At 37.3% G+C, this 22901-nt stretch overlaps 3 protein-coding genes and 1 non-coding gene across 4 annotated transcripts; 3 read left to right on the top strand and 1 right to left on the bottom strand.

Annotated features, from left to right (window-relative positions):
- The first annotated feature begins 7146 nt into the window (after positions 1–7146).
- On the top strand, positions 7147–7219 carry TRNAA-UGC. Its single transcript has one exon. It is a non-coding gene; the product is annotated as a tRNA-Ala (tRNA).
- Positions 7220–8569: 1350 nt separating this feature from the next.
- LOC122035268 (DNA replication licensing factor MCM2-like) lies at positions 8570–14536 on the top strand. The gene is made up of 18 exons (XM_042594688.1): positions 8570–8725; positions 8810–9030; positions 9110–9303; positions 10391–10572; positions 10684–10870; positions 11028–11247; positions 11345–11552; positions 11733–11867; positions 11949–12140; positions 12219–12391; positions 12472–12660; positions 12753–12869; positions 12951–13035; positions 13128–13280; positions 13354–13479; positions 13590–13772; positions 13960–14121; positions 14195–14536. Exons 1-18 carry the CDS (start codon positions 8723–8725, stop codon positions 14309–14311), a joined length of 2847 nt encoding a protein of 948 aa, XP_042450622.1. The 5' UTR covers positions 8570–8722; the 3' UTR covers positions 14312–14536.
- A 125-nt stretch (positions 14537–14661) lies between these two features.
- Positions 14662–16208, top strand: LOC122034704 (protein SMALL AUXIN UP-REGULATED RNA 10-like). Its single transcript, XM_042594037.1, has 2 exons — positions 14662–15930; positions 15998–16208. The coding sequence occupies exons 1-2, from the start codon at positions 15480–15482 to the stop codon at positions 16033–16035; spliced, it is 489 nt and encodes a 162-aa protein (XP_042449971.1). The 5' UTR covers positions 14662–15479; the 3' UTR covers positions 16036–16208.
- A 1252-nt stretch (positions 16209–17460) lies between these two features.
- LOC122034730 (auxin-responsive protein SAUR76-like) lies at positions 17461–18202 on the bottom strand. Its single transcript, XM_042594068.1, has one exon. It carries the CDS (start codon positions 18185–18187, stop codon positions 17756–17758), a length of 432 nt encoding a protein of 143 aa, XP_042450002.1. The 5' UTR covers positions 18188–18202; the 3' UTR covers positions 17461–17755.
- Between the last annotated feature and the right edge of the window lie 4699 nt (positions 18203–22901).

Below are 22901 nucleotides of genomic sequence, written 5' to 3'. Positions count from 1 at the left end.
TCATCAGGACTTCTATTACCTAACTTCACTCACTAGGGCTTAGCTTCACTCACCAGGACTTCCACTACCTAGCTTCACTCACTATGGTTTAGCTTCACTCATCAGAACTTCTCTTTGCCTAACCTCCAATTAGGACTAGTCACTCGGCAAACTTCTCACCTACATATCCTTTCATTAGGACTTACCTTTACTAGTCATCTAGTCCTAACTAGACTTCTCTTTTCCAAACATCAAATCCTGTTTGGATCAACCCTTGGTCAAATTGACCAGACTTAGGTACATTATCAAATATCGAAATCCTAAAGGTTGATTGTACAAACAATCTTCTCCTTTTTGATGTTTGATAATTTTCTTAAGTTAGGCTTGGGTCTTTAAGGGTTAATTCTCAAAGTTGAGAGATTCGAAAAGTTATGGGAGATTAGAAATATTTTGGGAGATTAGAAATATTCTTAACTTTTCTAACTTAAAATCACTCTCCACCTTTGACACACATCAAAAAGACATAAACTTAAGGTTACTCTCCATTAGGTTTTGCACCAATAACAATATTTAAAAGACATAATTAAGTGTTTCAAAAATATAATTTTTTAAACGTAATTTTCTAAAATAATTTAAGGGGGACTTTCAAAATAATTTTTTAAAGTGGTATTGCAATCTAATTTTTAAAGTTAGTTTTCAAGGCAATTTTTTAAGCAACTTTTGATAGTTAATTTTCAAAATATTTCTGAAAGAAAACTTTTCTAGTATTTTTGAAAGACATGTTGCACATAATTTTTAAACATAGAATTTTATAAGAATTTTGTAAACTATTTTTTAAGGTGTTTTCAAAGCAATATTCCAAATAATTTTATGAACTAAGAGTTTTACAAAATAATATTTCTTAAAAGATTTTCAAAGTAATTTTTAAAATATATATATATTTTAAACATAGTTTCAAAGATTTGTAAAGCTATTTTTCGAAAGAATTTTAAAAATTATGTTTAATCTTTCAATTGGAACTCCCCCTTAATTTAATTTAATTTTAATTAATTTAATTTATTTAATTTTATTTTATTTAAATTTAATTTTTATTAAATTTAATTTATTTCTATTTAATTTAATTTAATTTAATTTAATTTATTTAAATTTACCCTTATTCATCTCACCGAGTCTAGTTTTCAAATAAAGGGATTCTATGGTTTTGTGAGATGAGTTAAATTTAAATTTCAGGGTTTGCCTTAACTTGTGTTAGGTTCAGGTTTACCTTTGGGTTTAACAAGCAGACATTCTTTAGATAAATTTCTAAGCTGTGATGAGTCACCTGGACATCCTTAAAGTAACTATGTCTTCAAAATTTTCTAAATAATTTTGCCCACTAAACTTAATGCAAAACTTTGGTCTAACTAGTTAGGATTAATAAGAGGTAACTTCAGTTAGTTCCACCAAGTCACATGCACCAGGTTGAAATCATATCTTCCTAGACATGCATAGATAGAGTTTCCCTAACCTACTGTCATCCAAAACTTTTCCAATACTATTTATCAAGTTAAACTTTTTTCTTATTTAACCTAGTCCTAATTACGTAGCTGGGTAAATTATTATATGGGAGGTGCCAACTAATTTGGAATCTCCCCCTAAATTATTGAACTTTAGGTTTAAGTTTTAGGTTTGTGTAGTTTAAATTTGATTTAGACTTATAACCCAAGTCTAAATTTTGTATGTTGATAAAATTATCAATAATTGTTTCTAGTTTATCAAGTTTATCTTTCAAAAGCTTATTTTATTATTCTAATTTTCTAAAACTTGAAGATATATTTTTAAACTTTGAAAGATTATTAAATGATTTTGAATTAGCTTGATTAGTTAAATTAATTGATTTGTTTGAGTGAGCATGCATATCTAATTTCTAGGTAGAATACAAACTTGAGCAGTAGTAATTATCTAAGTTACTAATATGTGTAGAAAAAAAAATAATTTTCATATATTGTAAATTTACTAACCTTTGCTCCCCTGGATCTTTAGGTTTTCTTTCTGGGCATTGATGTTTGTAATAATCCATCTTTTTACACTTGAAGCATTGGATATGCTCCTTCCTTTTTTGAACTTTTGGTGTCGACTTCTCTTTTACCTCCGGTTGTGTGATTTGAGTTTTATAGGTGGGGCACTTACCTTTATAATATCCTTTTTCACTACATTTAAAACATATTATATGATCTTTGAATTTTGAATTTTCAAATTTACCTTTTGAATCCTCATTAGGATTCTCCTCCTTGTCCACCGTCGTCTCAGATTCAGATTCCGACTTTAATTTGTTCTAACTCTGATTTAGATCCTTCTACCTCCTCCTTTGCCATTAATGCCATGACGTTGGTTTTGTCTGATTCTCCTAAGTCTGATTCTGAGAATGACTTTAGGGATTCAGACTCAAATCCGAGCTCAAGTTTAACTTGATCTTCTAGTTGTGGCAGATCCTCGTGAAGTTCGTTTAACTAGGTCCAAAAGTCGTAGGCATATTTGAATTCTCCGATTCTACACACAATTTTATTAGGCAATAATTCTAAAATAAAGTTTATTACCTTAGCTTTTAATTTGCTTCTGAATTTTGGGCGGATCTTTCTGCCTTCTTCCTTTCTGCCTAGGCTTCTTCCATATGTATGCATTCATTGGCCTTCCTGAGCAGATGGTCAAAGTCCCTGGGCGGCTTCCTGATGAACGATCGGAAGAACTCTCCTTCAGTCAGCCCTTGAGTGATGGCGTTCATCATTGTCTCGGATGAGACCGAGGGAATATCCATGGCTACTTGGTTGAAATGTCTGATGTATACTCGAAGCGCTTCCTTGGGCCCCTGCTTTAAGGTAAAGAGGCTGACGCTCGTCTTCTGATAGCGTCAGCTGCTGGCAAAATAGTGTTGGAACGCAGCTCGGAAGTCCTTGAAGCTACGAATTAATCCATCCGGCAGTCTTCGGAACCAATGCTGCGCCGAGCCGGAGAGAGTAGTGAGAAAGACTCGGTACTTCACCCCATCCGTGTACTCGTGCAGCGTACCCGCGTTATCAAACTTATCCAAATGATTATCTGGATCGATCGTTCCATTGTATTCCCTGATCGCCAATGGGGTATAGTGCCTGGGTAGAGGGTCACACAAGATTGCTTGGGAGAACTGCAAATTGATCCTCTCGGACGAAGCATGACTTCTAGGCACCTTTCCTTTTCGCGCATCCCGAACGAGAGCGTCATCCGAAGATGACCCCCTTTCCTGGTTCGTTTGAGCTATTTCTGAGGAGGTTTGGAACAAGGCGTGATGAAAGGGGATGCGCACGGACGATGTTTCCCCCTGAGTATCGGTCGGCCCTTTATTATGCCCCCATATGGAAATTGGTTCCGGTCAGTCTTCCAGTCCTGCTCGCCCTCCTGCTGCCGACGTCGCCGGCTATTGTACTAGCCGATCGGCTAGTGCTTGTTGCTGCTGCTCGAACTTCTTCGCTGCTCGAGCTTGTACGAGCATATCGAGCTCCTCTTTAGTGAGCATCATGGTGGCGAGTCATCCAGCGTCCTCCATCTTCTCAACTCGGATGCAGGTTAAGCTTCCTACAGACGACGCCAAATATGATCCTGTCTGGAAGTCGATGAGATGGAAAGTTGGGAATGTGGCGCTCCCGCTGACGTCCTGTGGACTCCGCTCCAACCTACAACACAGATTGCGTCAGTACCGAGCCAGGGAAGGGGTCCCCGGCAATTGCCCTTTGACGCTTAAGTCAGTCACCGACGATGAAGTAGAAGGCGGAGCAGCAAGAATGAACAGTAGCAAGAACAGTGTCTATCGCGTATTAACGTACCTCCGCCGATGCTTGGACCCCCCTTTATATAGAGTTCCTGTAGCGTGTATGCACGCTCCCCAAGGTGAGCACTCTTCCCTAAGTTTCCCCTGAAAAGACTTGTTAGTAAAGTGTCACTGACACAGTACCTTAACAAGCTGAGCATATATCTGAAGTGACAATGGAAGGTTCCGCCGTACGATCTTCTGGTTGTCCATGCCCGGTGTGGCGCTAACTCCCAAAAGGATGTCGATGGATAACAGAGGGAGTATGCTGCTAAGCCGAGTGGGTTGGTCACTCAGCCAGAACTCCACTGTGCCTGTATCACGTCCGCTTAGCCAGAACGTCACTGTACTTGTGTCACGTCTGCTTGGTTGAAGCTCCATTGTGCCTATGTCATGTCCACTCTTCCAGGGATCTAATGTGTCAATGTCTAGTCCTGCTGCCTGGCCGAGTGGGGTAGCCACTCAACCCGGCTTCTGCACATCGTCTCTAGCGTCTACTCCCTTATTGAGCGTCGGCTATTTGACGCACGCCCGAGTTAGAGGTGGGGTTGGATCGAGCATCCTTTCTTCCTGGTCAGGGCAGCATTGTCCTTCATCGTAACAATTACCTCCTGTGGAGTAGAACTCCTCTTTATCACTGCATCATATATTAAATATAATAATAAACCTAATTTAAATCTTTGTCAAATATCAAAATCTAATGTACCCAAATTACTTCAACAAAACTGATCGTGCTAAGTTTAACCTGTCTCTCCAGATCTATAATGGTGTTATGCACTAAGAGATAAAATTCTACAAAATTAGAATTCACCTCAATCTTTGAGGAATTCCTTTTCCAGAATGGTATTTTATTATTTATTTTTTTTACAAAACACAACACAATTTCCCCCAAAGTAGTCAGTGTGTTGATTGCTAATGTGCTTGAGCTGTTATATCATAAACAAAACATACGTCCATTCAAACCTCTAAGTATCTCCCATGGAGAAATGAATCAATCTAAGGAAATAATGTATGACACAGACCTCGACATAACACATCTCCTCCGCTCGGTAGCCTTCCCCCCAACTCGGCCTCCCCTCCCGACCTCTCCGTGCTCGATAGCTCGACCTCCCTCCTTGCTTTGTTTTACTCTTCTCTGCTTTCTTCTGTTTTTTTTTCTCTGTCTATCACTTGGTGGCTTGACTACTTAACCTTCCTAATCAGATTGACCTTTTTAGACAGCTTAGCCGACCTTCTTGATAGCTCGGCCTACTCAATCCAAGTTGGCAACAAATAAAAAAAAATTAATCATTGGATAACATCGAATTTGGATAATTAGTTTGGTCTCACATAAATTTTTCATTGACTATCAGGATAAATCGATAAGCGTTCGTAGCGTACAGCTCAGGAGTCCAACATTCTTTAGTTGCGTGCCTCATTTGAAGAGAAAATTTCTATAAATTCATCATAACTATAACTCGAACCGTAAATACATGAATAATAATCTAAATATCCTACCGCTACGTCGTAACTGGAGGCAAGTTGACAACAAACCAAGCTCATTTGGGCAAACGAGATGAGGCTCATCCGAATTTAAATTTAATATATTTTTTATTCTTATCTCTGATAATGGTCTTAAACGGACTAAGTTTTGTCCAACAAGACTAACTTTCTTCATCCCTAAATCCTAAATCAGCATTCCGGAGACATTTCTTTTTAATTGCACCGTAATTTTTTTAAAAAAATAATAATATGAAAAGTGACCATCCATGATATGCGAATAAAGTAGAGCCGAGTACGATAGCTTCTCTCTCAACTTGGCTAGATTCTTTTATCATAAGAAGAAGTTGCTTCGAAGTTTGCAGATGGGGCAGGGCAGTAAACCACGAAGCAAGACTAATGGCACCACCAAATGCCTCCAAAAGAGACAGGGCTGTGGGGACAAGAGTAATAATTAAATCAATCGGAAAGGATTGGTCCCTTAGGACATCTACAATGGGAGCTAGCAAATTTGAAATAACTCTCTTCCGCGATGGAAGAGAGCATTTTGGGTTTAATCGAAGAAGCGGCTCTGTGATTACGACGCCGCTTCTTCAACTTTTTTCTATTTTAATTTTATATGATTGGCGAAGCAAATGCTGGTGGATTAAGTCGGCTGAAAAGTGAGACAAATGATCAGTCAATGAAGTTGTTAGGAAGTGAAGTGACAACATTGGCAATGTGTTCTGATTCAACTGGCTAAATTGAAAATTGAGGAACGGTCTGGCTTTAGTTGAATCAGGTTCTTTTGCTTTCCTGTATCAAATAAATCTGGAGAATATTTGTTTTGAGTGGAATTTTACTTTGCTTCAAGATTTTTTTTTTTTTAAAAAATCAACGTAGTAAAAAGAACCGCCTGTTGAAAGTGGTGTCATGTCTCATTCTGTCTTATCCATGAATGCATGATTAAAGATGATTTCTTTTTGCCTTTTCCTAAAAATAATTAATTACCTTGTATTTGAAATATGAGTGTTTAAGAGTCAGTTTCACTTACCATAAAGTAAGTCGGCTTGATAGTTCAGTTAGTTTTATATCTTATAGAATTTTCTTTTAAATAATATATATATATATATATATATATATATATATATTATTATTATTATTATTATTATTATAATAATGTAGTAGTAATTACTATCTCAATAATGATAGCAGATCTCATGCTCCATTTTTGTATAGACCAATGAATGAATCATTAATAATTATTATTGGATCGTGCTTCAGTTTTTTTATAGACTAATGAATGGATCATTATTAATTATGATTGGATTGTGATCATAATTTGATCGTAATTGGTTGTGATCTTTTTTTAGATTTATCGTCCCCTCTAGACAAATTGCTAGTACAGACAGAGATGACCTCCGAGCGGTCTTTGGGTGACTTTCCGACTATCTGTTCCGAGCCAAACCATAATCTGGAGGGTACAGTAAATCTAAAAAAAAAAATATAATTAATTATAATTAAATTATGATCACGATCCGATCATAATGATGAGTAATCTATCTCTTGATAAAAAAACAAAGGACCAATAGATGTACTGATGTACTCTCCTCTATCAGCAAAATTGAACTTGATTTAATGAAAATCAAATAAAAAACATTTATTTAGTTTTCCAAAAACTAAAGATGATTTGACCATGCCGATGGTAAATAAAAGACAAATAATCAATTACCTAATTTTCATTAAGTAGACAGCATGAGCAAATTTAAATTGATGTATCTGATAAATGTGAAAAAAGATTGCTTTTGAGTGGCACACAATCGAATACATTTGCCAAACGCGTAGGTTTTTATCACAAGTGTATGAAAAATTATGAAATACTTTCAACAGGGGATGTAGCTCATATGGTAGAGCGCTCGCTTTGCATGCGAGAGGCACAGGGTTCGATTCCCTGCATCTCCACTATTTTTGTCCCCATTTTGATTTCTATATTTTTTCCTAAAAAAAAACAAAAAACGATGAAAAAGACAATTTCTCTCGCTTTCCACATCGAGAAAAATGAAAACGTGTTTATCAACAAAGGGTGCATTATTAAGCAATTCAGAAAACACAGCTGTCTTACACAAACGACGGATTCAGTATTTTAGAGATGGATATGAATGGGAAAATAATGAGTTAAATATCAAAATAAAATGAATATAAAAAATAAATTATTCTCTTTGATATCAAATTATAATTATAAAATATCTATTTTTTTTTATTGGATTCGAGTCCACAAGAATCCTATCTTATATCGATATTTGGATTGTTCTAGACCGAATTGATATAGACTGTAATGGACTCTCATCCAATAAAAAAAATAGATAAGTATTTTAAAATTATAATTTGACTTCAAACAGAATTATTTTATTCATTTTATTTTGATATTTAAAATAGACCATATGTCGAATTAAGATCTCTGAGATTTTGAAGAGATCAGATAAAGGTTAAGATTCAGTCCCAAATTAACCGCCAAACCAACCTTGATTCGTTTTTTTCCTTTTAAATATTTGAATTGTTTTTTTTTTAATTTTTTTTATATAGATATTGAAAAGAAAAATGTTTTCACTAGGCTTCATACACGAATCTCCTAGATTCCGACTAAATATCCTAACAAATTAGACTATAGATATTATTGCTTTTTTAAGTTAGTTAATTATATAATCATTATTCAATACTTTTCTAATAATATTATTAATAATTTAAAAATAGAAGTGACGTTTATTTATTTATTAATTCGGTAAATAATTTTATATATTAATTAATAATAAATTAATAAATTTTTATTATATAATTATTAGTTTAAGTAAACAATTTTATAAATATATATATTTTTTTAAAATAATATAATAACCTTAAACAATGATAAAACTGATTATTTCAAATTGTGAATTGTAATCATGTTAAAATTAGAAATCGTCGAACGAACAATTTCAAACAGGCCAAACTATCATTTAAATTAATCAGATAAATAATTTAAAAATTATATTTTAAGTATATATGTAAGTATATATCTTCAATATTAATCGGGTGAGGACAGAGTTGAGTTCAATCATAATACGGCTCAGCCCACGTAAAAGGTCGGGACTCGAGCCTGAATGGATCCATGCCGGCTCGCGCACAAAGGAAATATTTCTTTTGGAAATTATATAAAATAATACTAAATGATTGGGTAAAGGATTCGGGTAGATGGGGTAAAGGATTCGGGTACTGGCGACGGCCCCATGCCCGCACCACACTTAAGCGCGGGAATTGTCGACATTTCCCGCCAATTCGTCAACTACATTTCTTCGTCGCCTCGCCTGCCCAACTCAAACCCTAGTTGTGCTCCGGCCTTATCATTCTCAGAGTAGGAGTAGAAGTTGAAGGAGCCGCGTCTAGTCCCGTCTCGTTACTGCCGGAGTGGAAGGAAACGCGACTTGTCCGATGGTTAGTCCTTTATTTTCTTCCCTGTTTGTCTCCGTCAGATCTCATCGATCCGTCCTCTCTGTTAACGATGCGGTCCTCGTGTAGGATAATTCCGATAACCATCCGTCGACTCCCGGGTCGCCGACCTCCGCTGGGTTCAGTACTGACCGGTTGCCGCCAAACACGAGCCGCAACACCGATTCTTACTCTGACGAGGATGAGGCTGCCGTCGACCCTCATATCATCGGGGACGACGACGGTGGCGATGGCGACGGTAATGAGGAGGACGAGGAGGGGGAGGATCTGTTCAACGATAATTACATGGAGTGGGTACCCAAAATCTAGTCTTTGTATGTTGTGTTTTTCTTGACGTTACTGATTTGGACGGGGATGGTGGGGCTGCAGAGATTACCGTCGGATGGATGATCAAGACCAGTATGAGAGGGTCGGACTCGACGACTCAATGGAGGACGAGAGGGATCTGGACCAAATAATGGCCGATAGGAGGGCAGCAGAGGTGGAGCTCGATGTTAGGGATGGCCGCACCGGCACTGGTGGCATCCTTGATCGGAAGCTGCCCCAGATGCTCTATGATCAAGGTGTAAATCTGTTAGAATTGATGCATATTTTTAGCTATATGTTATCTTCCTTTGCAGTGTTGTGTATTTTCATGTTTCAGGTGGTTCTGCATTAACTCACACACAATGCCTTGGTTTTACCCTTACCACTGCTAATTTGGCCTTCAAAAAATGTTATTCATGTACCTTGGGACGGTGATTCTATACTCACTTAGGGAATGTACTAATTTATGTTAGAAGTTGAGCCTTCTGATTCAGTTATTTTGCTGGTATTGAAAAAAGCTTGTTAATTAATAGTGCATTATGACTAAATATGCAGGAAGCATCTGTAAACACGTCTAATAGTAGTACATTGTGACTCCATTTAATTCTGACCATTGAATTGGGCCACAAAATTATCGAATATTAACTTGCTTACATCTCTATATATTTTTTAACATTTAACATTTACTACACCATACTATCATTAACTGTTGACCTATCCATAGTTCCACATTAGTTTATGATTTTTTTGCTTGGAGAGATTTGAGAGTAAAGAAGTTAGGAAGGAGCTAGAAAGAACAGTTAACTCATTTTATCCCCCCTATCTTCTTTCTTCTCATATATATCCAAGTAAAACAAACTCCTAAACTATTTTGTTGGAATGTTCCACTATTAAGACCTCTCAGCTGCTTCCTTGCATATTCTACAAATGCAAGTCCATCTTTTTTTTAACTTAGTAGTTCATGATTGCTTATTTAATATCATCAGGCCAACAAATTAATTTGTTAAATTGTTTCGGTTCACTGAAGAATGGTCAATGTCTCTATGTTAATAAATCTTATAGCATAACAAATTCGCAATAACTCACCATTAATCTCGAGTGTATGGCTATGCATCCTTTCTGCTGTATTTTTCCTGGATTTTTGTGAGAATCAAGTGGTAAGTTGGCAAAATAAAGATATGCGTTATATTATAAGGTTGGTTTTACTATTAATAGACATACAGCGAGACTGACATGACTGGCACCATGTTTGTCAGAATAATCGCTTTCTTCTCCTAGGGCACATATGCATTGACTTAATTAAGGTAGTCTTAGTTATAAGAGATACGTGTTTTTTGGGTACAGACACAGATGATGATACCAACATCAGGCGTCCAAAAAGATTCAGAGCTGATTTTAGGCCACCAACTGGTGGAAGAAATGATGACACTGATGGTGGCTCTCAAAGTTCACCAGGAAGATCCCTCCAAGGACACTCTAGAGAGGATGTTCCAATGACTGATCAGACAGATGATGATCCATATGAGGTAGTATATACATCTATATTTTCTGATTTTTTGAAGTTTCTCATCTATTTTTTTTCCCTCTTATAAACCCTGTTTACTGTATTTTATTTTCAACTTAATTTCATTTAACAGGATGAATATGATGAAGAGGGTGAGATGAGTATGTATCGCGTCCAAGGAACTTTGAGAGAATGGGTCACAAGAGATGAAGTTCGTCGATTTATTGCGAAGAAATTCAAAGAGTTTCTTCTTACTTATGTGAACCCTAAAAATGAACGAGAAATTGAATACATCCGCTTGATAAATGAGATGGTTTTAGGTAATTGCTTATTTCGCTTGCAGAATCCTAAGTGATTGGAAACATTATATGAATTGAGTTGTGTCACCATACCAACATAGTGATTTTTTCTCTCTTTTTTGCTCCATTTACACATTTCAAGTTTTTTAGTTTTTGACTGTTGTTTTTGGCTTTGCAGCTAACAAGTGCAGTTTAGAGATAGACTACAAGCAGTTCATATATATTCACCCAAATATTGCCATATGGTTGGCTGATGCTCCACAATCTGTGCTTGAAGTTATGGAGGAAGTTGCTAAGAATGTTGTTTTTGGTCTTCACAAGAATTATAGAAACATTCATCAAAAGATTTTTGTGCGAATAACTAATTTGCCAGTGTATGATCAGATCCGGAACATTAGGTAGGATTTTAGTTTGTTGAGAAAAAAACTATTCTGTCTCTCCTTTTGTGATTGAGATTTGATGTGTTTAATCCGCATATGAATTTTTGCACCACAGGCAGATTCACCTTAACACAATGATTCGTATAGGAGGTGTTGTTACACGACGGTCTGGAGTTTTTCCTCAGTTACAGCAAGTGAAATTTGATTGCAACAAATGCGGTGCTGTTCTTGGTCCTTTCTTTCAGAACTCTTATTCTGAAGTAAAAGTGGGATCTTGTCCTGAGTGCCAGTCGAAAGGACCATTCACTGTAAATGTTGAACAGGTGAGTCCTTTTTCAAATATTGTTTGGTGTCTCAGTACACATTAATTTGCATTGATTCTTGCATTTAGAGCTTAACAAGTTTAAGTTTCATCTTTACACATTAATTTTGCATTGATTCTTGCATTTAGAGCTTAACAAGTTTAAGTTTCATCTTATTAAGTGCCACTGTTTTCATCACAGACAATATACAGGGACTATCAAAAACTTACCCTTCAGGAAAGTCCTGGAATTGTCCCTGCTGGTAGGCTTCCAAGATACAAGGAAGTGATACTTTTAAATGATCTGATTGACTGTGCCCGACCTGGAGAAGAAATTGTAACTTCTGTTTATGTCTATATATGGTTGAGACAGTGCAAATCATGGTAATTTTCTGATATTAAGAATGTGATTTTTCAGGAGGTCACAGGCATATACACAAACAACTTCGACTTATCTTTGAACACAAAGAATGGATTCCCTGTGTTTGCTACAGTGGTTGAAGCCAATCATATTGCTAAAAAGCAGGATCTTTTCTCTGCCTATAAACTTACCGATGATGACAAAGCTGAGATTGAGAAACTGGCAAAGGATCCAAGAATTGTAGAAAGGGTTTGTTACTTGACATATTTTTTTTGTGTTTTCTTCCTTCTCATAAGCACATTTGGTTTAAATACAAATGAATCACAGATTATAAAATCTATTGCGCCATCAATCTATGGTCATGAAGACATTAAAACAGCCATTGCACTTGCCATGTTTGGAGGACAAGGGAAGGATGCTGAGGGAAAACATCGGGTAAGGGGGGATATAAATGTTCTCCTGCTAGGTGATCCAGGAACTGCAAAATCCCAATTTCTTAAGTAAGATCTTTTCCAGGCCATTCTTCTTTCATTCGTCAATCTCAATGTATATATCAATGATTGAACAATATATCAAATAGGTATGTGGAAAAGACAGGGCATAGGGCTGTTTATACAACAGGTAAAGGTGCTTCTGCAGTTGGGCTTACTGCAGCAGTGCATAAAGACCCAGTAACAAGAGAATGGACTCTTGAAGGTGGTGCCCTTGTTCTTGCCGATAGAGGAATATGCTTAATTGATGAGTTTGACAAAATGAATGATCAGGACAGGTTAGTTCGTTTGCTGGTTAAATTCAACCGACAATATGTAGACATTCCTGTTAGTCATTGTCATTGGTAATTTGCATAAAACTGAATGACAGAGTGAGTATTCATGAAGCCATGGAACAGCAAAGCATCAGCATATCAAAGGCCGGAATAGTTACATCACTCAAGGCCCGTTGTAGTGTCATGGCAGCAGCAAATCCAATAGGAGGAAGGTAACAATCACTCTTCTGGTATGTGACTGCAATCGTCTATATTGAATGCTTAACTGTATGTATGTATGTATGTATGTTTAGATATGACTCATCAAAGGCGTTCTCCCAAAATGTAGAGTTGACAGATCCAATCATATCACGATTTGACATTCTCTGTGTTGTTAAGGTCATTATTCCATCTCAAAGTTCATACTTTATGGTAGAGGTTATTGATGGTGTCAATTTATCAGCTTTGTCCATGGGAAATTCTGGTTGCAGGATATAGTTGATCCCGTCACCGATGAAATGCTTGCGACTTTTGTTGTAGACAGCCATGCCAAATCACAGCCAAAGGGCGCTACACTTGAAGACCATCCTGCGAGCATATCACAAGATGATACTCTGGGTTCTGATAGACCAGTTGACCAAGAGGTAAACCTCTTTCAGATTTATTCTCTTACTAAAATTTATTTTGCCCGCATGTATGATAATCTTTTTGCTACAGATTCTTTCTCAAGACATGCTGAAGAAGTATATAACTTATGCGAAATTAAATGTATTCCCCAAATTACATGATGCTGACTTGGATAAATTAACAATTGTTTATGCTGAACTACGCCGAGAATCATCTGTAAGAATTTATAGCAAGCCAGCATCTTCTATTTATTCTACGAATGTTACATTCCTGTCATACACTTGATGGGTTTTCGTAATTAATAAGCTTTCTGGTGACTGGTACAGCATGGACAAGGGGTTCCAATAGCAGTTAGGCACTTTGAATCCATGATCCGAATGTCAGAAGCTCATGCGAGGATGCACTTGAGGAGCTATGTTACTCAAGAAGATGTAGACATGGCAATACGAGTCCTGCTTGATTCTTTTGTCTCGTGCCAGAAATTTGGCGTCCAAAAAACTTTACGAAAGGTATGACAAACAGCTTATATCTCTTTTAATTTCCTGGTCACAATGCTAAAGGCAACCAAAGAGTAACAGATACAACTGGTTGCAGTAGAGACCCCTCTTATAGGATATGGATGGTAGATATGCATCTAAGCCTAAATATTTAAATGGACCTTGCTCACCAATAAACATACCATACAAACTTTTGCAGAGTTTCATGAAGTATATGACCTTCAAGAAGGATTACAATGAGCTTCTCTTGCATCTTCTGCGTAGTCTTGTGAAAGACGCACTGTATTTTGAGCAGATTGTATCAGGCACAACTGCTCGTCTGACGCATATAGAGGTGAAAATGGAAGATCTAAGGAGCAAGGTAAAACATCAGACACGTCTGTTTCTCCCTCCGTTGCGTTAAACATTTCTAATCTGATCTTTGTTTGATGCAGGCCCAAGAACATGAAATCTATGATCTGAAGCCATTCTTTTCCAGTGCTCATTTTGCCAGTAACAATTTCGTTTTGGATGAAAGTCGTGGCTTAATTAGGCATCCGCTAGCAACTTAGAGCACGAGGGCCAAGCTCACATTTGCGTTTGCTCACAAGCAGGCTACTTCATATTCTTACACTTGATCTTTGGCGATCATTAACATGACAAGCTTCCTTATTCTGCTACTTCTGTTAATTATTTTGATTTAAGGTGTTCGAGTGCAATGATCCATGATGTTTAGATACTAATAGTGCCTTTATTTGGCTGATGCAATGGGTAATCATTTAAAAGTTCATCTTTTATCCTTTTGAACCTTTTTGAAATTAATTAAACAGGATCAAAATCGGCCAAAAACAAAAGGATAACTGACCAACAAGCTATCTCCACATGACTTCCCTGTCACGTAAATGATAATCAAATGACATAAATTCCGATCAAACCAACCTCGCTCTCTCTTGCGTCGGATGATTGTTACCTCATTTATCTTTCCTTGCTGTTTCAATGGCAGTTTATCCTTCTTATTGACGACTATGACGCCGTCTCCAAAACCTCTTGGGGCAAACTGTTTCCAATTGTGCAAGCTTTCTTCAAATTTCCTGTTTTCATGTACATTTAGAAAGCTTTAATTTCTTATCTCATTATTAGCTGGAGTGTCTGGAGCCTGATTCCTGTTGAAGATTTCTTTCCACGATCACATTCAGAAACTGATTGCTGCTGATAGAAGGAGAATATTATCAGATTACATTAACGTAGCAGGTACTTGTCGTACGAAGTAATGTCAGGGACCTCACATGGTGGATCTCAATCTGTGGTCTCAGAACACAAACTTAGTCATCGAAACATATAATCTTGTTATACATTTTCTCAGAACTCGACAAGATTCCCCATAGAACTCGTCTCGTCGCCATCATGTGGTGCCATGTTACCCAAATCCACATCCCTGCTTTCTCGCTTTCATACTTAAACATGCCCTCTCATGCTCTAAATCCTAAACTAGTTTATCAGATATTCATTGTCACATCTTCCCGATATTCCTTTCATTTCATTCCTAAGGCGTTCATGATATTCGTCTATCGTGATTAGAAATGCTTTAATCACCTCTGTCCTTTTGTCTTGCAATATATTCCAGCTTTTTATTTGTCGGACTAACAAATACTAAATACTTCCATCTGATCTGTTTGGATCTTTCATGAAGGAATTTCTTGTTCAGTCGAATCTATAAAGGCCAGAGCTCAGTGAGAGTCGATGACCCTAAATCCATCATCTACCATGAGCGACGAGGCGGCGAAGGCGACTGGCATGAGGCAGATTGTTCAAGAGTTACTTCAGAAATGGCAGCCCCTCGCGGTTAGGCCAAAGGAAGACCAACCCAAAACGTCCGGCAATCCCCCTTCCGTCGACAAGCGGCTGAAGAGTCTGTGTTGGGACTCAGACGAGGAGTGCTGCCATAGCCCGGAGGCCCCTCCGGACGTGCCCAAGGGATACTGCCCTGTTTATGTAGGACCAGAGCAACGGAGGTTTGTGATACCGACGACCTACCTGGGCCTCCCGGTGTTCAGGCTGCTGCTCGAGAAAGCCGAGGAGGAATTCGGTTTTAATCACAAGGGAGTGCTCACGATCCCCTGCGAGATCGAGACGTTCAAGTACATCCTCCAGTTTATGGAGCGGCATGCAGAGGGCCTCGTCGATGATTATGGTGACTCTTTGCCTTATCCAATTCACAGCTATGTATTTTCTTCTAACCTGTGGTTTTGTCATCGTAGAAGGAAATCCAACTGGGCGAGCAGGGGCTGAGGAATAGCAACGCCTGGAATTGAATGCGTTGATATCGAGCTTGCACTCTCTGAATCGAATTGTTTGTTGTTTTCTTGTGACAATTTTATGTTAGAGATGGGATTCAGTTTACAAGCTGAAGGAATTGGTTTCTTACATGTTTTAATATTTGACATTGTTTAAAGGCAATGATTGAGCTTACATCGAGTCGTTGTTAGCTAGGCCTTAAGGCCCACTGAGTGGCCCAGTTGGCCTATCTACGGCCCATGCAAATTAACCATAAAAAATGTAAAAAAAATGTTAATAAATTTAAACCAATTTTTTTTTTACACGTTATTATTATTATTTTTCGTAAAAAAATTTTTCTTTAATAAAAAAAGGTGAAAGAAACATGACTCTTAAATTATTGATGACCCACTAGCCTTTCATAATTGCAGGGAAATGAAGTACCATGATTATTACCACACGTGCTCATCGTCCCCATTGAGGAGCATGATGCCTCACTTAACCTACCGTCGTCCTCGGTGAGAACAATAATATTTTTATTGATGTAGTTGAAACTTAATAGAAATACAAGTCTACTAATGTTTTTATAAATAAAACTGAGCTAATATGAATTGATTATTTATTAGCGTGAAAATTTGAGGTAGTAGGTGGCAATTAATTTTTGTCAATAAATTGTCTACAATTTCATGCATGAATTCGTGTTAATTTTTTTTATTTAAAATTCAGGGATATATAAATTAATCATTCAATATTATTATTTTTATAGGTCCTTTCATTTTATTTTATGTGTCAGATTTTCCTTGAGATTTTTAATATATCATTTTTCATTTTCTTATTTACATTAAAAAAAAATCATACCATTTGATGATCCGTGGATTAGAGAATACATTATAGTTAAACTTGGATCACTCAAATTAGTTTTACATTTTTTTTCATTGCATATACTTGTTAGCCACCTAATAGGCCTTCTTGGGATGGTACGATGGTTAAAACATAGAGTGTCATCACATAAAATTCTAGGGTTGAAAATTCGATACATCCGAGTATGCTTTTTCCTATGCCTTTATCGTCTATAATAATGGCTAGTAGTTATCCATGATTTATTTCCTCCGTATTAACCCAGGGACGGATTGACGAGACACTGAAGACGAACGAATCACTTTTTTACTACTTGTTAGCTATAAGCTTCCAATGCAAGATATTATGATTAGATTCTCCAATAATATATCATGCATCTAAAATTTAATACTTAGCTGTAATGTATTATTGAAAATACTGATTAAACTAACGTAATTTTTAAGGATACTGATAATCAGGATGAATTTTAATTGAATCGATCACCTAAAATTCAACGTTTCACTAGTTAATCATTTTTTTAATTTTTTAACCATCTAATAATCCATATAAATAATGAATAATTTTGCCCAACAAAACAATATGCATCTTAAACATAAAATATACAATTTAATTTGCAAATTTACATTCATATCAGAAATCGTAGAAATTAGAGGAAAGCACAAGAAGAAAATTACACACACGTCCTTGATTACAGGGACTAAATAGTAATTTAAACTAGTTAACACATACTTCTGCCATTTCTGCAATTCCGAATTTTTCAAAATCTTCACTTTTCGTCATGCATTCTTACATAATCAACCCTACATAAAAAAAAATCTCCAAATAAACCCTGCTGCTTAGCTTCTTCTTTCTAGTCGCTCCCGCCACCTCGGGCTCCGCCGCCGTCAGCATGAGTAGAACTCGACCAGCTCCTCCAACGACTCCGGCTGCGGCTCGGCGTTCTCCAGCATCCACAGCAGGTGCTCGAACAGAACCACCTCGCACCCCACCACCACCATCGCCGCGCCGGCGCCGGCATCGTCTCTGCACCGCTCGACGAGGACCTGGAAGAGCGGGTGGCCAATGACGCCGGCGCTGACGAGGTACCTCCGGCGCGACTTGCCCACGTACACCGGGTGGAACCCCGGCGGGACCTCGTCCCCGTGGAACGACGACGACGACTGCACCCACCCGTCGCCGTCCTGCGACCGGGAGGACGCCCCTGCGGCGGAGGCGGCCTCTCCGCCGGAGTTAGAGCCGGTGATTCGGCCCGAAGAGTTCCAGCGCTTGATCATGCACTTGAGCTTGCTCAGCTTCCCGCCGCCGCCCTTCGCCATCGGATCAGGACGATTGGGGAGGAAGGGGGGGTCTGACTTAAAAAGGGAGCAGAGACTGGAGTGGGGCCCCTTGCGGAGGTTGAATCGTCTGTATAAGATTTTTTTACTATAAATGGAACTCAAATCCAATTGCGCATTAACCGGGTGAACCGATAGATACGATAAAATTTAAATTTGACCTGACAGCGAAGGGTGCGGTTGTGGGTGGGGAATACTCTGTTTGTCGTGCGCGAGGCCCAGAGAGAGCATGGTATTTATGCATTTAACAATAACATTTTAAAATAAATGGAGTGAGTTAATGTGAGTTAGGCGTTCTAGCTGTTTGGTTAATTGGTTCCAAATATATGGAAACATGACAGGCCAAACCAAAAGCGATGTCCCCTCCATAACAAAGTTTTGTCCATTATTTGTCGGAAAGGACTCATGGCTAGGGTTTGCTTCGAGTCCTTTGGTATGGCCATGCATGTTCTAATAGCTCCATTAGTTTTTAATGCGGTCTCAATTGTAGCAATTATGATGGTGGTGGTTTAATCAACTCCATCATTAAAAAAGTTAAACTCATTGTTTTCTAGTACTATAATCGACATGCATGGATGCCTATCCTTACATTCCTATTACATTAAATAACATAAAAATGAAATCTTAATTATGGCTTTAGGTGAATTAAGTACATCTTGATGTGGGGCATCCCTTGTTTATTATCTTAAACTATTTATTGTACAAATACATCTGATTTGATTGTAATTAATTTTCCAATTGAATTAGTCAGAAGTCTAAAGCGATTGGAGGATTTTCCATTGTTACTTACAACCAAAGGGATTTCAGAACTTAGAGTATGCATTAAGGCAAAACCATTTTATATATTGTGTTCTTGGTTCTCTTTGAAGTGCTGGCAAACTCAACTACTTCACGTATTTAACAACTTAAAGAAAACTTAATCATATGCTTATACTTGATCTGTAGCGAACTTGCTTGAATATTATATAAATAGATAGGTATGTTCCAGTCCATTAGCTGTCAATGGTCCACAAGCTCCATAAAGTTGCCAACCAAAAACGAAGGAACTAATTAAGGGCTGTTCAGGTAGGTAGAGCTGATGCATGCCCAGAAACTACTCTTTTAGTTGCGTCTGCAAGCGAATTCTAGTCTGTCATGGAAGAACAAATTCAGTGTCAACTTGTTTGGCATGCCAAAGATAGACCAAGCCATGCTGATGCTCTTGCAGACTGTGTTCCTGTGAACCTGTGACTTCTTGCTTAGATGACATCTAGCCTTTTGCTCCATTTAGCTTATAAAATCATCCTGCTAGGAATCAAGTAGGAATGGTTAGGCGACAATATGTACATTGAGTCCATCAATTTATAAGTGGATTCCAGAAGGCCTGCCTCAAACTCATATCTTAACATATCTTTTGTACCAGGCGTGCATATCGTCAAGATCAAAGAGATGCTGCTCTTTGTCAACTTATGGGCTTTGTTTGATTCTCTGAGAGTAAAGACATTTACTTGAAGTGACTAGTTTAATCAAGATATCAAGTAAAGGTATGTAGAGACAACCCAGCAATTAGATACAGAAACAGAATGATGGTTTCGTGTGACAAAGGTTCTGAAGAGGGGTTGGAGGCATCTGGATTTAAGTCGACAGTAGAAAGATTACATAAAAGATTGGAATCTTTGTAGTTGAAGGAGCATTAATGAAAAAGACATAACTAGTTGTTTTAAATGGTTAGAGTTGGAGAAATCCAAAAAATAAATGTGCGATGCACACTTCTCTTTCTGCTAAACTGTGGTTGGTAGGTGAATTGATTTAAGTTTAGCCTTTACACAGTTGAAATCCTATTGAAACTTAATAAGGAGAGTGCTGTTCCAATATCATGTCAGAGTCTGAGAAAAACTGTTTGGAAAAGGATCGATACATTTACATTCTCAACATTGAGAGATGTTGCAACTATATTAAATGACTAACTAGATTGAGTATTTATTTTGGGGGGAAAAACAAATGCCAAGTGCTATAAGGTTATCTAGTAGCATCCATGAAGATATGAATGTTGCAAGGTGCAATTTACCTTTGAATCCCAAAAAACAATTTACTTTACCACACCTATGCGATTTTTATTAATCAAAGCTGCTTTGACTGCAAACTCTTGTGCCTCACAGGTTTCGTCATAAGATTCATCAGGCACATAGGTTGTTCGATAATTTGTGATTCTGTATTCCACATGAATTCTAGAAATTGAAAGAATTCTAAACAGGAATTACACGAGGATCTAGTAACACCATAAGCATGACATAATAATAAAATATAGAATAACGGCAATGAAATTTGATTGTAGCAGAAGAGCTATAAAGCATCATCCTCGAGATCTCGAGATCCTATGGAAGCAGAAGGAGAAGTCTTTCCAAGGAGCTAGGGGGGCAGTGCCAAAAACTTCGTCAATGGAAAATGAAGAGTTCTGTTAGATTTCTAACTAAACATGGACTAATCCATATATAGAAGATTTGTATCTATTATCAACTCATAGATAATGACGGTGCTAGTTTTAGGGTTCTACATATACGAAGTCCATATCCAATAATCAAAACTCAATAACTTTGAGTTAGATTACATAACTATTTTACTTCATAAATGACACATATTCGTAAGTACAAGTTATAAGTCCACCTAAAAGAGATAAAATTCAACATAGGCAACCAACAAGAAGGTAGCCAATGATTCAAGAGGGCAAACTGTCTACTTAGACACCTGAAAACTCACCATGAGTTCAACATTTAGGATAGTTGGATAGTGTCCACCATGATATGGGTGTTAGACTTATCCATGGATCACCTCAAATACTACAATTCCATCTATTATGAATTTGTTGCTCTAAGTTCTTAGATGCAATTCTAAATGATCCTAAGAACCCAAGATGAATTATCTTTTAGGTGTTGACGTCAGACATGATAGCGATTTAGGAGAAGACAAGAAGAGAAACGATCGAAAATAAAGAGAAAACTCATCATTCTATAAGTTTTATAAAAAAAGAAAACTTTATTAAAAATAGAAGATAATCTCTCAAACAGCTAAGCATGATTCTTATATAGACAAACCCTAACCCATAAATACCCAACATACCAAAAATATCATAAAAATAAAAATTACTAATAATAGCAAAAAGATATTCAAATCCTCTTAAAAGGACATAAATGATATTTTTTGAGTTTGAAACTTGACGGTTATGGATTCTCTGGTAACAAACGCAGATCTCTAAATTTTGGATGTGTGAGCATATATAGAGTCTAATTTCGAGTCCCAAGTCAAAAGTTATGACCCGTTGAAGATTGAGTATTTCTATGTTAGTCTTGCATCAGTCGCCTTGGGTTGAAAAGAACTCGTACTCAAGTTTGTAGTAGTATCATCAGTATTTACAGAATAAGGAGTCAAGTAGTGCTTCATATTGAAGACATCAGAATTTTTCAAATGACTAGTAAGACACAACTTATAGGCATTGTTGTTGATCTTCTGTAGTATCTCACATGGGCCAATCTTCCGATCCTTTAACTTATTATACTTGTCAACATGGAAACAATTGAGTTAAAATAGCCCAGATAAAATCTCCGACCTTAAAAAGTACCTGCCCATGATGACTATCAACCTGAGTATAAATAACCATTATATAAAATAAAATCATGGTTGTGATGGCCATGTATCTCGTAGATTATCTTTCCAAATAAAGGGCTAGTTGTATACATGTCTACAAAAACCTTGAAGCCTGCAACTTTGATACTCATGGTTGTAAGTAATGAAGAGTGACTGACTCAAGACATCTGCAACATAGTTCAAGCTCCCGACTTGGTGTCTTAGCTTAAAGGTGAACTCCTACAAATAAGCCACCCACTTGGCATACTGCATACTCAACTTGTGTTGACCATTGATATACTTCAAGGTTTCCTGATCAATAAACAGGATGAACTCCTTTGCACTAGATATTGATGTCAATGCATCAAGAATTGAACAATGACATAGAACTCCAAGTCGTAGATAATAATTCTTTTTGGATCTGGACAATTTTTTATTGAAGAAAGCAACTTGACGTTCAGACTAACTCAGAGCACCTCCTATACAAATGTCGGATGCATCACAGTTGATCACGATTACTTTGTCAAAATCAGGAAATGTTAGAACTGGTGCCTCGGTTACCTTCTGCTTAACCAGTTGAAAACTATCCTCCAATTTTTCAGATCCACGTTAAATCTTGTCCCTTGAGACATTCGGTGATGGGAGCAATCAAAGTGCTAAAATTTTTGATAAGCCAGCAGTAGAAAGAAGCTAAGCCATGAAACTTTTGACATTGTACAAGGTCCTCGACTAAGGCCACTTCAACGTATCTTTACTTGATCTGTGTGCACACCATTAAAAGACACAATCAAGCCAAGGAAAGTTACCGATATAGTAAAAAAAGAGCACCTCTTATTGACAAATAAGCACTCTGTTTCAACTTTTCAAAAATAACATGGAGGTGATCGAAGTGTGATGGCCATGTCAAACTGTTGATGAGAATGTCATCAAAGTAAACCAGCACAAAGTTTCCTATGAAAGACCATAGGATGTGATGTATAAACCTCATGAATGTGTTGAGCTCATTGGACAATCTAAAAGACATAACCATCCACTCATATAACCGATGTTGCGTTTTGAATACTGTCTTTCATTCATCTCCCAGCCTTATTCTGAT

This window comes from Zingiber officinale, chromosome 11B, assembly GCF_018446385.1.
Source record: "Zingiber officinale cultivar Zhangliang chromosome 11B, Zo_v1.1, whole genome shotgun sequence".
NCBI lineage: Eukaryota > Viridiplantae > Streptophyta > Magnoliopsida > Zingiberales > Zingiberaceae > Zingiber > Zingiber officinale.
This window is presented reverse-complemented; position numbering and strand designations above follow the sequence as displayed.

Bases quoted from the DNA above. Each gene is read 5' to 3' on its own strand.
- LOC122035268 (XM_042594688.1), top strand. The intron at 10,871-11,027 runs GTAATTGCTTAT...TTGGCTTTGCAG, and splicing joins GATAAATGAGATGGTTTTAG to CTAACAAGTGCAGTTTAGAG. The intron at 11,248-11,344 runs GTAGGATTTTAG...TTTGCACCACAG, and splicing joins GATCAGATCCGGAACATTAG to GCAGATTCACCTTAACACAA.
- LOC122034704 (XM_042594037.1), top strand. From the start codon at position 15,480: ATGACCCTAAATCCATCATCTACCATGAGCGACGAGGCGGCGAAGGCG. The intron at 15,931-15,997 runs GTGACTCTTTGC...TTGTCATCGTAG, and splicing joins GGGCCTCGTCGATGATTATG to AAGGAAATCCAACTGGGCGA.
- LOC122034730 (XM_042594068.1), bottom strand. From the start codon at position 18,187: ATGGCGAAGGGCGGCGGCGGGAAGCTGAGCAAGCTCAAGTGCATGATC.